The 13,762-nt window shown below is 35.6% G+C and overlaps 1 protein-coding gene and 1 long non-coding RNA gene across 9 annotated transcripts in view; one reads left to right on the top strand and one right to left on the bottom strand.

The window, feature by feature from the left end:
• Nucleotides 1-1,858: 1,858 nt before the first annotated feature.
• Sls (sallimus) overlaps nucleotides 1,859-13,762 on the bottom strand; it is a 255,332-nt gene continuing 243,428 nt past the window's right edge. For 7 of the 8 annotated variants that reach the window (XM_072020351.1, XM_072020367.1, XM_072020358.1 and 4 more), the window contains 17 exons: nucleotides 13,335-13,467; nucleotides 12,491-12,927; nucleotides 11,779-12,048; nucleotides 10,470-10,848; nucleotides 9,607-9,761; nucleotides 9,158-9,448; nucleotides 8,895-9,036; nucleotides 8,381-8,650; nucleotides 7,582-8,027; nucleotides 7,035-7,334; nucleotides 6,501-6,655; nucleotides 6,264-6,414; nucleotides 5,824-5,901; nucleotides 5,649-5,753; nucleotides 4,828-5,025; nucleotides 4,436-4,741; nucleotides 1,859-3,559 (listed from right to left, as the gene is read on the bottom strand). In XM_072020351.1, coding sequence (XP_071876452.1) covers nucleotides 3,357-3,559; nucleotides 4,436-4,741; nucleotides 4,828-5,025; nucleotides 5,649-5,753; nucleotides 5,824-5,901; nucleotides 6,264-6,414; nucleotides 6,501-6,655; nucleotides 7,035-7,334; nucleotides 7,582-8,027; nucleotides 8,381-8,650; nucleotides 8,895-9,036; nucleotides 9,158-9,448; nucleotides 9,607-9,761; nucleotides 10,470-10,848; nucleotides 11,779-12,048; nucleotides 12,491-12,927; nucleotides 13,335-13,467 — 4,019 coding nt within the window. In that variant the 3' untranslated portion in view covers nucleotides 1,859-3,356. Of the gene's footprint in view, nucleotides 3,560-4,435; nucleotides 4,742-4,827; nucleotides 5,026-5,648; nucleotides 5,754-5,823; nucleotides 5,902-6,263; nucleotides 6,415-6,500; nucleotides 6,656-7,034; nucleotides 7,335-7,581; nucleotides 8,028-8,380; nucleotides 8,651-8,894; nucleotides 9,037-9,157; nucleotides 9,449-9,606; nucleotides 9,762-10,469; nucleotides 10,849-11,778; nucleotides 12,049-12,490; nucleotides 12,928-13,334; nucleotides 13,468-13,575; nucleotides 13,645-13,762 lie in introns of all 8 variants that reach the window. The other variant, XM_072020425.1, reaches the window with a different exon arrangement.
• On the top strand, nucleotides 4,961-5,736 carry LOC139996772 (uncharacterized). Its single transcript, XR_011802356.1, has 2 exons — nucleotides 4,961-5,049; nucleotides 5,191-5,736. It is a non-coding gene; the product is annotated as an uncharacterized lncRNA (long non-coding RNA).

The following is a 13,762-nucleotide window of genomic DNA, read 5'->3' as shown; positions in this document are numbered from 1 at the left end:
CGTGAATCTTCTTACCATTTCAATAATTCGTTCAATGTTTTCGATCTAGAATAAAAAATATGTTAATCAATCGTCTGTATTTTAAGCACAAATGAAGCATTAGATAGATTTAATGTCAGATGAATTCACTATATTTTTGTCTTTTGCTTCGCGCGCTTTCTAGCCATAGACGAACCTACCATTTTTGTATCACTTCCAACGTTACCGACTCAATGTAGAATAAAATTACGACATTCATGGTGGTTAGAATAGGAACTAAAATTAGTACTATAAACATAATTTCTACATTTATATAACAAATCTTGACATTCATTAAGGAAAACAACATGGAACACAATGAATCTTGTTGTCTTCCATATTGATTTTTTACGACTTAATTTTCGGATGATTTCTTCCACTCTTTCGGTATAAGTATTGAGTCGATAATGTATGCGACACGAAAACGGTAAGGGAATTATGCAAGCCTCGGATCGTGGGATATAATTTTATATTGCATGTTAGATCCATTTTATACTTCACCTACGATTTAAAACAGAATATCTTATAATCGCAACGTATATTGTTATATCGATAAAATAATGAAGGTAAGGAAGCGAATAGTGGAAATTACTTTGAGGGATAAAATTATTACTTACAAGAAGCATTACTTTGTTATCCATTGGGAATAGAAGCGCACAGAATCACGTAGAAATTTCTATGAATAGACATGTTCGTAAATAATGTGATCTTTTAATGAAACTTAAAAAGTAAAATTTTTATAAAAATTTAATTTGAATTTAATAAAAAGTTTTCTTTTAAAATTCTATTTTAATAAAACAGTTTATACGTACTGTATTTTCGTCCAGTCGCGGGGAGACAGTCGCGTTATAGCGCGTCAACGGGAGTCGTAAATTCCCGCTACGATTGCACGAATCGACACCACGAATTAGACGATCCCCTTATTTCTTGTGGGAGAATAAGGAGTGATTGGGTTGGAATATAACTGGACTTCACAGTTATATTATATATATATTTATTTATATTGGATTACAGACCGTGTTTGGAAAGCGTGTTGATGAACCCGAAGGTTGCTAGACGTGATTGTTAGAGAGGCAAGAACTTGACTGACATGTTAGAACTTGAAGTTGACTGTCCGAGGACTAGTAGAACGGTGGACTTGACTGTCCAAGGGATCTTAGAGCAGTGCTTGACTGTCTGAGGGTTAGTAGAACAGTGGACTTGGTTGTCCAAAGGATCTTAGAGCAGAGGACTTGACTGTCTGAAGGCTAGTAGAACAGTGATTGACCCGTCTCGTACTATTTAGGAAGAAAGCTCGTCGTGGGTGTATCCTTGATGAACTAAGAACGCGGATTCGTAGTTCACACTTTTCGGTAGAAAAGTGAGGGTAACGATCCGCGATGCCCATTGGGTATTCCCAATGTTAATGAATTAAATACGAGGGGACAGTCCTCGGCAAATATGAATCACGTTTGTTTCTGTCCTTGGGAAAAACCCACTACCTCGCTGGGCAAACCTTCGCTTTCTCCGTAATGAGTACGAGCGTGCAATAAACCTAAGGACCCATTTAAGGGGCCACTCATAGACCGAATGTATGCAAAGAATATAACTTTATTGTTAACAGATGTGGGCTATGGTGATTCCTTGGGTTTATTGCGGGTCAGTGTGACGATGTGCAGGCCTCGGCGGCCTGACCATGAGGGACGTCGCAGGTACCGATTTACGCGACGTAACACGTACATCTCATATTGCCTTTATTTGCCTATTCTTCGGTATTTCATTCGAGTCTAAAATAAAATACACATTACGAAACCTACTATAGGTAAAAAGGGATCTCTTCGTCGAATAAAAACTCCGTATATTATATTATATGCAATAATTTAATTCGCAAAATGTCTTACAATATAACGTCGAAGTATGCGATGCGTCGTTGGTGAATTATGCTGTTGTTTTTGCACCTATATTTTGTTACGTCTCGCGACACCAACCACGCGTGGCATTTCTTCGTTTCGTTTTCTAGTCTCTTAATGACCAGTCGCATGAATAATCGGCACCAATGCCGATTTATTATGAACAATTATTATTAATTACATCGGCAATGGTGACGAATAACAATTAAATATAACATTATACATTACGAATAAATACTAAAAGTAATCCTCGCAAACTTGGGTGAGTAACCGAACGTTGCTTTCCGTTCGCAATTATAATATAAATACAAAGGGTGGCATGGATAACGAAGGGATGGATAATAGGATGGTTTAGGATTGGGGGAGAAGGGGTTCAAGTATACTTAATCGCTTCTAAATTGCTTCTTTACACAAGGTACTCGATCGATTCCGATCGTTTATCACATTCTCCGACGATCTCTTAGTCTCGGGGCTTTTCGAATTTTCTCGTCGAATATTTGACAATAACGTATTGTTTTAACGAAAGGAATATCCCGAGGAAGTCAGGATGTTTTCATCTTCAAGTACAGCGCAATCGCGTGACTGAAAATTCGTGCAAATTTTCGATTCATTTGAATAGCTAGCTATTCAATCAAATATAATGGAATTATTTGAATAATAGAAATAATTATACAACCAATGAATAATAAATAAGAATAATTTCTATAATATTAAATAATTCAGAAACGAAGAAAGATCACAGTGAATCTTTATGATAGCAAGAATATAATTAATGTTATTTATAATTTTACTTAAAATGCTTGAGAAATAAAAAGATAAGCTATATCATAAAGATCACTGATAACATTTCTTAGTTTCGAAAAATACTTCTCTTTTCTGGATTCACGAATTTTCAGTAATACGATCACCATTATTGATTATTTCGTGAATTGGAAGAATGGAAAGAATTCCTCTTCCATTTGTATCGACTTTAAGTATACGTGAGGAAATCTTGGTCCGTTAAAAGATGAAAAAAGAAAAAAAAAAAAAGTATTATTACTACGCTGACTAGATTCTACACCCATCCAGTATCGATCCTTACATTAAATCTAGTCTCTATACGTGTGTTTCTAAAAGACAGGAACGATTCGATAACGTTACATTAATTTTCCTTGTTTCACGTATGACGGTATTCACGTGAGAGATCAAACGATAAGCGAATTCACTGAAGAAGGAAATAATTATCCAAGTCGTTCGAAATATCATACGAACAGGATTTGTTGAGAATTTCGTTAGAAAAAAGAAGAATGAAATTCCTGTATAAAATTAATATCAAAGATGTTCCTTACTGTCTCTGTTGATTTTCTTTTTGTCTTACTAGCGCCTTAAATTGTTCTGGTCCTCGATAAGACGAAGAACAAATATAAATCGATCCTTCGTCTTTCCTCAGCCATTAAATCGTAGAAATGCTTATTCGAAGAGTTTCTTAGCATAATGCCAAATGCGGAAGAAGTATTCGTCTTGTCTGAGAAGTCTCGCTCTCGCGTACGAATGGATATCGGCATCCATGTTGTGCTCGCGTAGCCAAGAGCTCGTGTTCTCCGTGCTGAAGCTCATCGACGCGGTTTCACCTTTCTCGGTGGCTTCTGCTACTGGCTCCACTACGGCTAATTCTGGAAAATAAAATAGAAAATTGCACGTGCAGGTGTCAAAGCAAATTGTTCAATTGAATGTATCGATTTGAGCATTCTTCAAATTTAATAACAAGATACACAAGTTTTCGTACTCGAATGTATCTTTTGGTTCAAGTTTGTTCCAAGGAATAGGGTATTACATAGGGATTTTTAAATCTAAATATCGTAAATGTTGAAAATGACAACGTGAGTTCGCGCTCGCCATCTATATGCAGATGCGTTAGTTACAATAAATAGTAACTAGAAGATAGTTCTAGGTATAATCGATTGGTTTAAGATATTCTTTTGTTTTTATCCTTAGTCCATGTAAGAAAGTGCAATAAAGGTTTTTCGGCTCAGAACAGTGTGACAGATTTAACCAAAGAATAATATTATAGCTATTGTGATCCTATCTCTAAATACAGAAATAACAACAATAGATTTCGAAATCTGAATCTGAAATACATAGTTTAAAAATGTCAGCATTGTGGAGGTTTAGAGAGAATATGATTTACAAATATTAAATTTCGTTTCTGCATTTCTAAGTGTTTCAAATATATATGTTATCTGCAACGTTTAAAATATTCGAAATGTCAAATGTCCTTTGTAGAATTTTCAAGAGGTTCCAAATATCGTTATTCAAATTTTCAAGATTTTCAATCTAAAATTTTTGAAAGATTAGATTTGTTTCTTTTTCGAGGGGATGAGACTTTGAAGAGATTACGAATATCTTATTTAAAATTTCTGAAAGTTTCTATATAAGGATTCTCTCGAGAATTTCCAAAAGGTTTCCAAAATCATCTCCCCAAGATTTTTCAAAGTTTTCGAATATTCCTTTAACAAAGCATCTAAAATGGTAAATTAAAAACGACGTACCGGAAGCTGGTATGATCTTCACTGGTTCATCAGACTCCAAAGGATCGCTGTGACCGACTTCGTTCCTGGCAAAGATCCTGATCAGGTACATATGGTTCTCCTGTAAATCCCTGATATTCAATTTCTGTGTTTCAGCGTTCACTTTGCCTACTTCCATCCACATCGTCTTCTTCGCGTCCCTAATAGCAATTTTGTAACCTTCCAATGGTGCTCCACCATCGGATTCCGGTCTGCCCCATGAAATTACGACCGTGTTTGCTGCGATCTGCCTGATTTCCAATGGTGCTGTTGGTGGTGATGGCACGTCTGTGATAAGCAATAAATTTTAATTTCAATGAAAATTCGCTCAAGATGACTAGATGTATACATATTTATAAAAAAAGAATACTTACTGGCATGAGTCATTAGGGTAACCGGTTCTGAGTTTGTAGGTAAACTGAGTCCCATGTTGTTCTCTGCGAAGATCCTGAAGATAAATTCGCTCTCCTTCAAATTTTCTATGCAATATTGAAGTGTCGTAGCGTCCAGGGTGACAACTTTCGTCCATCTTGCTCCTTTTCCAATCAATGGCCTCTTCTCGATGATGTATCCTATTTGGGACAGAATGCAGAAACGTAGGATTATTTTTCTATAGCCCCTTTAATGTATCGTTTCGATATTATTTATTCTATGTTTATATATTATATCGAATGTTATGGATTTATATAAACAATTAAACGAACTCTACTCACATTTATGTTATCCTATTTTTACAGAAAATTTATACAGACGTTTTCTTCAGTTCTATTTAAACGAAATGACTGTTGATATACCGTAGAGTTAAACAAAGGCGAGAAAGGTTATTTACAAAGGTTTCGTAGTTTCATAGGCTCATACTGTGATACAGACATATTACATATGTTACGTATATGATAATACGGTAAAGATCGATTTTAAATTTTAAGAGAAAAATGTGTAGACGCAAGGGTTGATGTAAGAATCGACTTGGAAAATGATTTTCTAATCGTTTAGAATGTCGTATTTCTCGTAAGAAATTATTTGTAAGTAAGCGAGCTGTTCAACTACAGTGTATACTTCCCATACAATTCTGAAGATCTGTATCTGTAGTCTACAATATTTATATAATTTATTATGTCCAGATATTCAATTATATTAATTTATATAATCGATTATATTATATTTGATTAATTATCTATATTTGATAAAAAATTACCTGTGAGCTCTGTTCCTCCATTGCTAGCTGGCGGAGACCAACTAAGTGTGACGCTCTTACTGGTTACATTCGTCACTTGTACGTGTTGTGGACTCGACGGAGGTGCTACAAATAACATTGAACGTTGATCGGTAACGAAACATAAATTACAAACTACGAAGATAGTGAAACTTACTTTTACTCATGACTACCTTCGTTGACGGGAATATACCAAGCAGAGCGTACATGGTGCTTTCGGTGAGCTTTGTTATTTCTAAGCGATAGCGGAAGCATTAAGTAAGCGGAAAGTTACAATGCAAATGATTCAGAAGCGTTAGAATGATAACTTTTTATCTACCTACTATCGTTTTTAGTTTCAAAGCGTCTAAAACTACAATTAATATTATTTAAGCTATTTTCGTTCTGTTAATTAAATTCCCATCAAAATCGATCAATTTAATTGCTAATTGCCATCTAAAAGTCTCGTAGAAATGCTGTTATTGTTTTGTACATTTTTAACATTTGAAACTTTAATTGTAAGATAGAAATCTCTTTAATTTATTTTCGTAAATTAGCTTATAGCGATTCAAGCGATTAATATTGTAATTTTCAATAAGGATCGATCGATTTGCTTACTGATTCGTCTGCCTGCTGAAATTGGTTCTTCGGCTACGTATGGAGGACCAGTGCCAACATTGTTCTTCGCTGTTATCCTGAAGTTGTACGGTACATCTGTCTGCAGGTCCGATACGCTCAACTGCGTCGTTTCTTGCTTTGTGCTGCCGATCTGTAAACAATATTTTCAGTGTAATCAACACGATGGAATTTGAATTTTCGTTAAAATATTCTCCCAAAGAGAACTCTTTTATCAACCTTCTGCCAAGATTTCTTCGATTCTTCTTTCATTTCAACGATATATTCGGTTATTGGTGTTCCACCGTCGTTCTCTGGAGGCTGCCATTTTATCGTGAAGGATGTCTTCGTCATTCCTGATACTTCTAGCGGTCCTCTTGGCGGTCCAGGTGGCTCTGCGAAGATACGTTAATTATGATAATTTCACAAAGCTCAGACACGACCAAAAATCTTACGCGTAGTTTCTGTTCTTATAAACGTAATATTCGATCGAATGTTTTCTAAACTTTGAAAAAATCTAGTCATTGAAAATTAATAGAAACGTATATTTTCTGACATTCTTGTAGAGGAGGCACGATAAATTTTCGAGGCACTAAAATTTCAAGGCAATTTTTCCCAGAAGCAAACGTACGTTTCTCGTTTAATCGATTCATCGTTCGTAAGAAAATGTGGAACGCGGCTAGTAACGATATAAAAAGACAAGAAGAAAAGACGAAGAAATGTAAACTAAAGGTAATGCAACACTCACGTAGAAAATATAAACGTTCAACCTACCAAAGGAAGTTCTCATTTTGACCGTTTCCGATTCCAATGGTTCTGACGCTCCGACAGCGTTCCTGGCGATGATTCTGAACTTGTATTCCGCGTTCTGCTGCAGTTTGTGCACACAGAAGCTTTCCACTTCTTTGTCGATATCGACCATCTTTACCCAAGCTTTGCCCGGTTCGCATTTCTCGATCGTGTATTTTTCCAGTTCGATTCCACCATCGTCTTCTGGTGGTCGCCATTCGATGGTGACGCGATCTTGTCTGATTTCCTTGAAGTTCACTGGTCCTTGCGGTCTGCTTGGTTTATCTAAGACATTATAAACGGTTTATGATTAATTTAGAAAATAATACTGTAAATGGTTGGTAAGAGAAAATTATAAATGCTTGAGAATTAACTTAGAAAAGAGAATAATATTGGAACGAATTTCTGCTTAGATTCTATTTCTTCAGTCTTCTCTGTACAAATATAAATTTGCATAAGTATCTGCCACTTAATTGTTATATTTCTTCCGTTGAAAATAATGTTATAATTCGTTAATAAACAATAACAATACCTATGACTTTAAGATGTAAGTCAACCGAAGAGCTGCCAGCTTGATTCGCTGCCTTTGCTGTATAGGTAGCTGTGTCTTCTCTAACGAGTGAAGAGATAGAGATAGTAGAGGTCTTTTCTTCTGTTTGAATGGATACACGTTTATCCACTATCTTCTTATTGTTCTTCGACCATGTTACTTCTGGTTTCGGGAAGCCGCTCGCCCGAATATCGATCTTCCATTGACTGTTCACCGGAAGTTTCTGGCTTGCCAAACTCTCGTCGTACGTGATCTTAGGGGGCTCTTGTACCTTCAGTTCGCACGTGGTCTCTGCTGTTCCTCTTTCGTTCTTTGCTTTCACCGTGAAGGTCGCCGACGATGTTTCCGTTGTCTTCGTGATCGTGTACTTTGCCACGCGATTTTCGTACGTGATGTTGCTGTCTTCGAAAATTTCCTCATTTCTCAACCTGAAAGCAGATGAATCGATTGAAATTATTTCCTACTGTTGTTGATATAATTTTTGATATTTTAGTATACTACAATCTTTTTTGATAAGACGATCTTGTAATTTGATTTAAATTTAATAAAAATTATACTGAAAATTCGATAGACAAGTTTCCGGTTCAAATACCTCAAATCAGAAGAGAATTACAAGATGAAAATTCGATGGAAAAATTTATTGCAGAAAAATGTTTACTTCGTTTAATTTAAATTAAGAAGAGCGTTGTATTGGAAATTGAATAGAGAAATTTAAATCGCAGAGAAATATTTCTGACAAAGTTCCATGAAATTTACATGATTCGATAATGAAAATTCGTACCAAGTAATCTGAGGCGTCGGTGTTCCTCCAATGACGCAAGATAGGGTGACTGTTTCTCCAAGGCCAACGATGACACTCTTTAGAGGTTCCAGAAGAACTGGTGGTTCTGCAGCCGATGGTTTTGTTATTTTTATGTACGGAGAAGTTGGTGATGTTTCACCTGGTCCAGCCTCGTTTGCAGCTGTTACTCGGAAGGTGTACTCTTTGTTCGTGGTTAATTTCGTTACCGTATGTGTTGTTTCTGTTATCGTCTCTGTAATCTTGTTCCACCTTTAAATTAAAGAGATAAATATATTTCATAACTCGTATCTATTATTCCATTGAAAAATATTAATCAAGATTTATTATAGCTTCATCGTATTGCACTTAATTAAATATTTTTGTATATTTGAATATTCTATTCACAAATCAATTTTAACTCTTTTTATTCGAATATTCTACTCAGAAGTCATTCCTACATTGTTCTATTCGAGTATTTTATTCAAGTCTTTTCCCGTTTAATAAAAATACTCACGTAGTTTCAGTCTTTTCTTGATACTCCAGAATGTACTCAACGATGGGCGAGTTTCCATCTGAATCTGGTTTCTTCCAGTGAAGCGTAACACTATCCTGAGTTACTTCCAATGGTTCTGGTGCTCCAGGTGCACTCGGTACCTCTGTAAATACACAGATAATATAAGAACAAAATTTATCAATAAAAATGTATCGTACAATTAAAAAAAAAAAAAGAAGATGAAATATTCTAAAAATTATCTTGAAATTATTATAAATACTTACGGACGATAACGACGTTGATCTCGATGGTAGCCTCTCCGGCGTTGTTCACCAGTTTCAAAGTATAATCACCAACATCTTCTTCTTGGATCTTTCTGATCGTTAATACCGCGGATTCTTCATCGATCGATGGCACAACTCGTTTCGATTTTGTAACCACGGTGCCGTTTACTGTCCATTCGTCGTTTGGTTTTGGTGTTGCGCTGAATTTCACGACTACTTCCACGTTTTCGCCTTTCCTTACTTTGTACTTCTTTGGTGTATCCGGACTAATCTTTGGCGCCGTTTCCATAACTGTGTACATTTAAACGGACGATAATATCAGTTAAACATTATCGATCGTTAATAGCGATAAATTTTGTCGTTGAATAAATTTCTTAAATTTCTTGAAACGTTTAAATACAGAGACATTTCTTTAATTTCGTTTGGCTGATATTTAATCTGAACATTACCTTCGACTCTTAATTTCGATGATGTTTTCACGTTCGTTACGGCAGCTGTGTATTCCGCGATATCTTTTGCGGTACATTTTTTCACGATCAGTTTCTTCACGGTTCCTTCATCTATAATAGTGTACTTGGACGATTCCTTAAGAACTTCCGTTTTCCTGTAATATCATTACGTTACGTTTTATTTTTCTCTTAATTCGATATGATTATAGTCATTTGTGTATATTGATATTCGAAGTAATTATCTATTTTAAAATGTGTTACGTCGCCAAGCTTGATATGGATCGTGTTTCTAACCGTCTCTCTCGCGGTCCTCTAGCGTCATACACAAATCGTCTCATCTCCCTGACGGGATATACAATGTATCGACGAGCGCACGGTTGCCGCCCGGCCGCGAGTTCCAGAAAAGTCGATTCGATCCGTTCTTTAATTACACAAAGAAGTCGGCATACGTGATCATCGGCGCGAGCGGTGGCGTGATTAATCAATTACTGTGTTTTCCGACACGACGAAGTCAAACAATTTTTGTCGACGCAATAATTATTGTAGGCTAGTGTAAATAAATCTATATATATTATATAACTGTGGATTCCAGTTATATTAAAAACTAATCACCCCTATTATCCCAAAAGAAATAAGGGAATCGCCCTGCTCGTGGTGTCGATTCGTGCAATCGTAACGGGAATTTACGACTCCCGTTGATGCGCTACATCAAACGATCGCGTCTCCCCGCGACTGGACGAAAATACAAAATGTAATACAAAAATTTGCTTTTCGTTATATAAAAGATGTAATATTATATTTATACACATTATCTAAATAATTATCTATTTATCCACATGTTTTATATTAATATTTTATCTTACCTCATCCACGTGACTGGAACGTCGCGCGATATTTCAATAACGAAAACGGCATCGGCGTTCAATGGTACAAGGGTGACATCCGGTAATTTAGTGACGAAGTCCACGCCAGGTTCCTCTACGGTCAACTTGGCTGTTGATTTTTGTTCACCGACTTCGCAGGAATAAACACCTGCATCCTCCGGTTCCGTATCGTAGATCTTCAGCTTCTGTCTCTTGCCATCGATCGACAATCGGACGTGTTCCGAAAATTGTAACTCTTGTCCATCTTTGAACCATCGAACCAACGCATCTCCTTTTGTTAGTTCTATCTCGAACGTTGCCCTCTCGCCTCTTGCTATTGTCACATCTTGCATCTTCGTAATAATTTCCGGTGGTAGTTCTACGATAATTTGTAAGAAAAAATGGTAAATAGTACATCGTCATGCTGTAAACTTTAATTTAATACTCGTGAAATAGTAGTTGTTATTTGTAAATTTTCTAAGCGCAGTTTTAATCTTTAGATGTTGGATCTTTTATATCACAGGTTGCATCTATTTCATAGAGTGAAATGATAATTATAAATTGTTGTTGTTATATAAGACCTTGGATTTTGATAAATATATATGTAACAACAACAATTTATAATTGTTGTTTCATTCTATGAAATAATAATTGTCCATAATAATAATAATGAACAATAATAATAATGAAAACAATTTATAAGTGTCGTTTCAATCTATGAAATAGATGCAATTCATTTTATTATATATATATTTATTTAAAATATATGTTATATTATTATATTATTAATAGATATTTATGATAAAAATGAAATAATATATATAGAGGTATCTTAGGTATAATAATTAGATATACTGTGACTATAAAAAGTATTGGTTCACATCTTTACTTTGTAATGAAATGTTTTCTGATCAGATTCTTATTGTACATTTCATTTTCATATTGGGTTGGCAACTAAATGATTGCGGATTTTGTCATTAGGTGATATTGACAAAATCCGCAATCGTTTAGTTGCCAACCCAATGGTATCAAATTTTTATACTCGTACGAAAGTGCTACTAAATGGTTTGAAATTTAATATACTTGGGCCTAATTAACTAGTATACAAATACTCTAATAAACACATTGGAGTACCAATATATTTTGTAGCTACTGTACCAAGTACCATTTATGTAGATACATCTAAACTAGGTAGATGACAAGTTCTAAATTATCTAAGTGGTAGTTTGTTAGGTTTCACGAATTTTGTGATAGATACATTTAAACAGATGTTTTAATACATTCAGTACAATAAGTTAATAATATTTACCAATGACGGTGACTTCCGCTGAACATTTCTGATCGATAAGGCTGCACGTGTATTCTCCTTCGTCATGGACGGATGTGCTTCTAATGAACAATTTCCTAACGGTGCCTTCTTTAACAAATTCCAATTTCTCTTTACTTGGTCCCAAAGGCTCGCCATCCTTGAACCATTTAACGTCCGCTGTCGCCGATGTAACTTCAACCTCCAAAATGGCAACGTCACGCTCCTTTACTTCGCAGTCTTGTAACTTCTTCACGAATTCCGGTTTCGTGGCTGTAATAATAAATTTCAATTACCTACACGTCATACTTTTTCTTCAACAAATCGCTGTAAAATCGATCGTAATATTTTCCTTTAATAATCGTTACACCACGGATTTATACAATTTTTTTTTTTTACCATCTATGTAATTAAGCGTTTATGGAAAATTTAAAGATGCAAAAAATGCACAGACTACACATAACGTGCAAAAGTGTATAAGCTATTCGTTATAACGTTTAATAAATAAAAAAATCTCTACCTGGACGTTACTTTTTTAATCGTGTTCATAAAAATATGAATTTCTATAGATATCTATTTGCGGTCTGATAATCGCTGTAAACCTAATCCTAATAATTGTATTCAATGGTTGTATCCAATGTAGATTTAAGTGTTTAATTTACAGTGACGTAGAGATTCTTATTATTATTTATATATTATTTACAGCGATTCTTACCTTTTACCGTAACTTTGCTCGACGTCGATTGATTCTTCACGGTGCACTTGTAAGTTCCTTCGTCCGTAGGATTCGTTTTCTTGATCACCAGCTTGTGCACTCGTCCTTCGTGAATGATCTCGCGATGATCCATTCCACTGATCTCCTGGTCGTTGTGCCACCATTTCGTAGACACCGTGTGCGATGTTTCACAGGTGAGTTCCAAGGTCTTGTACTCGTCGATGACGACTTCCTTCTCCAGAGTCTTGGTGAATGTTACTTTTTCCACGTCTACCGTCACTCTGGCACCGTGAGACGCTTTTCCAACTGGATTGCTCGCGACACACTTGTAATCGCCTGCGTCTACCTCTGAATCCGCGTTTCTGATCTCCAATATGATGTTCTCGCCATCGTAGGTTTCTGTGACGTTCGGCGATTTCTCCAAGGGCTTGTTGTTTCTATCGAGAAGTAAGTTATTGAAACGTTTGATTTATACCGATGATTAAAATATACGATACGTGTCCGAAAGAAATTAAAATGGAACAGTGAAAATGACTGCTTTATCAGAAGTTATTCAAATCCCTAACAGTGCACCGTTGTCCATAAAATTACCACGAGAAATAATAAATTAGTTATTTTGATCATTTAACGGCAATAGAAATTTGCTATTTTAGAAGTAGAACAGAATATAAAGTTGAGGAAATTCAATAAATTCACTACTCACGTATTGCAAGTATTACGATATTTGTTAAGGTTTGAATTAAAAAAAAAAAAAAAAAAAAAGAAATAAAAAGGAATAAAAATCTTGGCATTTCACAAATAGCAAATAACGCAAACTTTGAAACAATAAAGTAGCTAACGATACCTTAACCACGTGACTTCTGGTACAGGGTTTCCAGTAACCTTCGCCACCAACTTGAAGGTACCTTTCTGCGGAACGGTGAGTTCTTGGAACCGTTCCGTGAAGAGCGGCGGTTCTGGAGCTCCGCTAGGTATCTCTACAAGAGTACACAGATAAATATCATTTTTCGCTATTACTTAGACAATTTCGTTATTCGAGTATTGCAAATACACAACGAATTAACGCAAGCAGAAGCATATCCTACCCTTCGATACACTGTGGTGTTCGTATGTTTGTTGCTGGAAGCTAATGGTCAGGGAAGGCTTCAAGTTTACTGAAAAATGATGTAGCGAAGCATGTTGCAGCATTAATATGTACAAGCGTAATGCGATATTATTTAATCTAAATTTAATGAGCATTGTTAGAAAAATTTGTCTCCTTATGACACGTAT

This window comes from Bombus fervidus, chromosome 2 (assembly GCF_041682495.2).
Source record: "Bombus fervidus isolate BK054 chromosome 2, iyBomFerv1, whole genome shotgun sequence".
Classification (NCBI taxonomy): Eukaryota; Metazoa; Arthropoda; class Insecta; order Hymenoptera; family Apidae; genus Bombus; species Bombus fervidus.
This window is presented reverse-complemented; position numbering and strand designations above follow the sequence as displayed.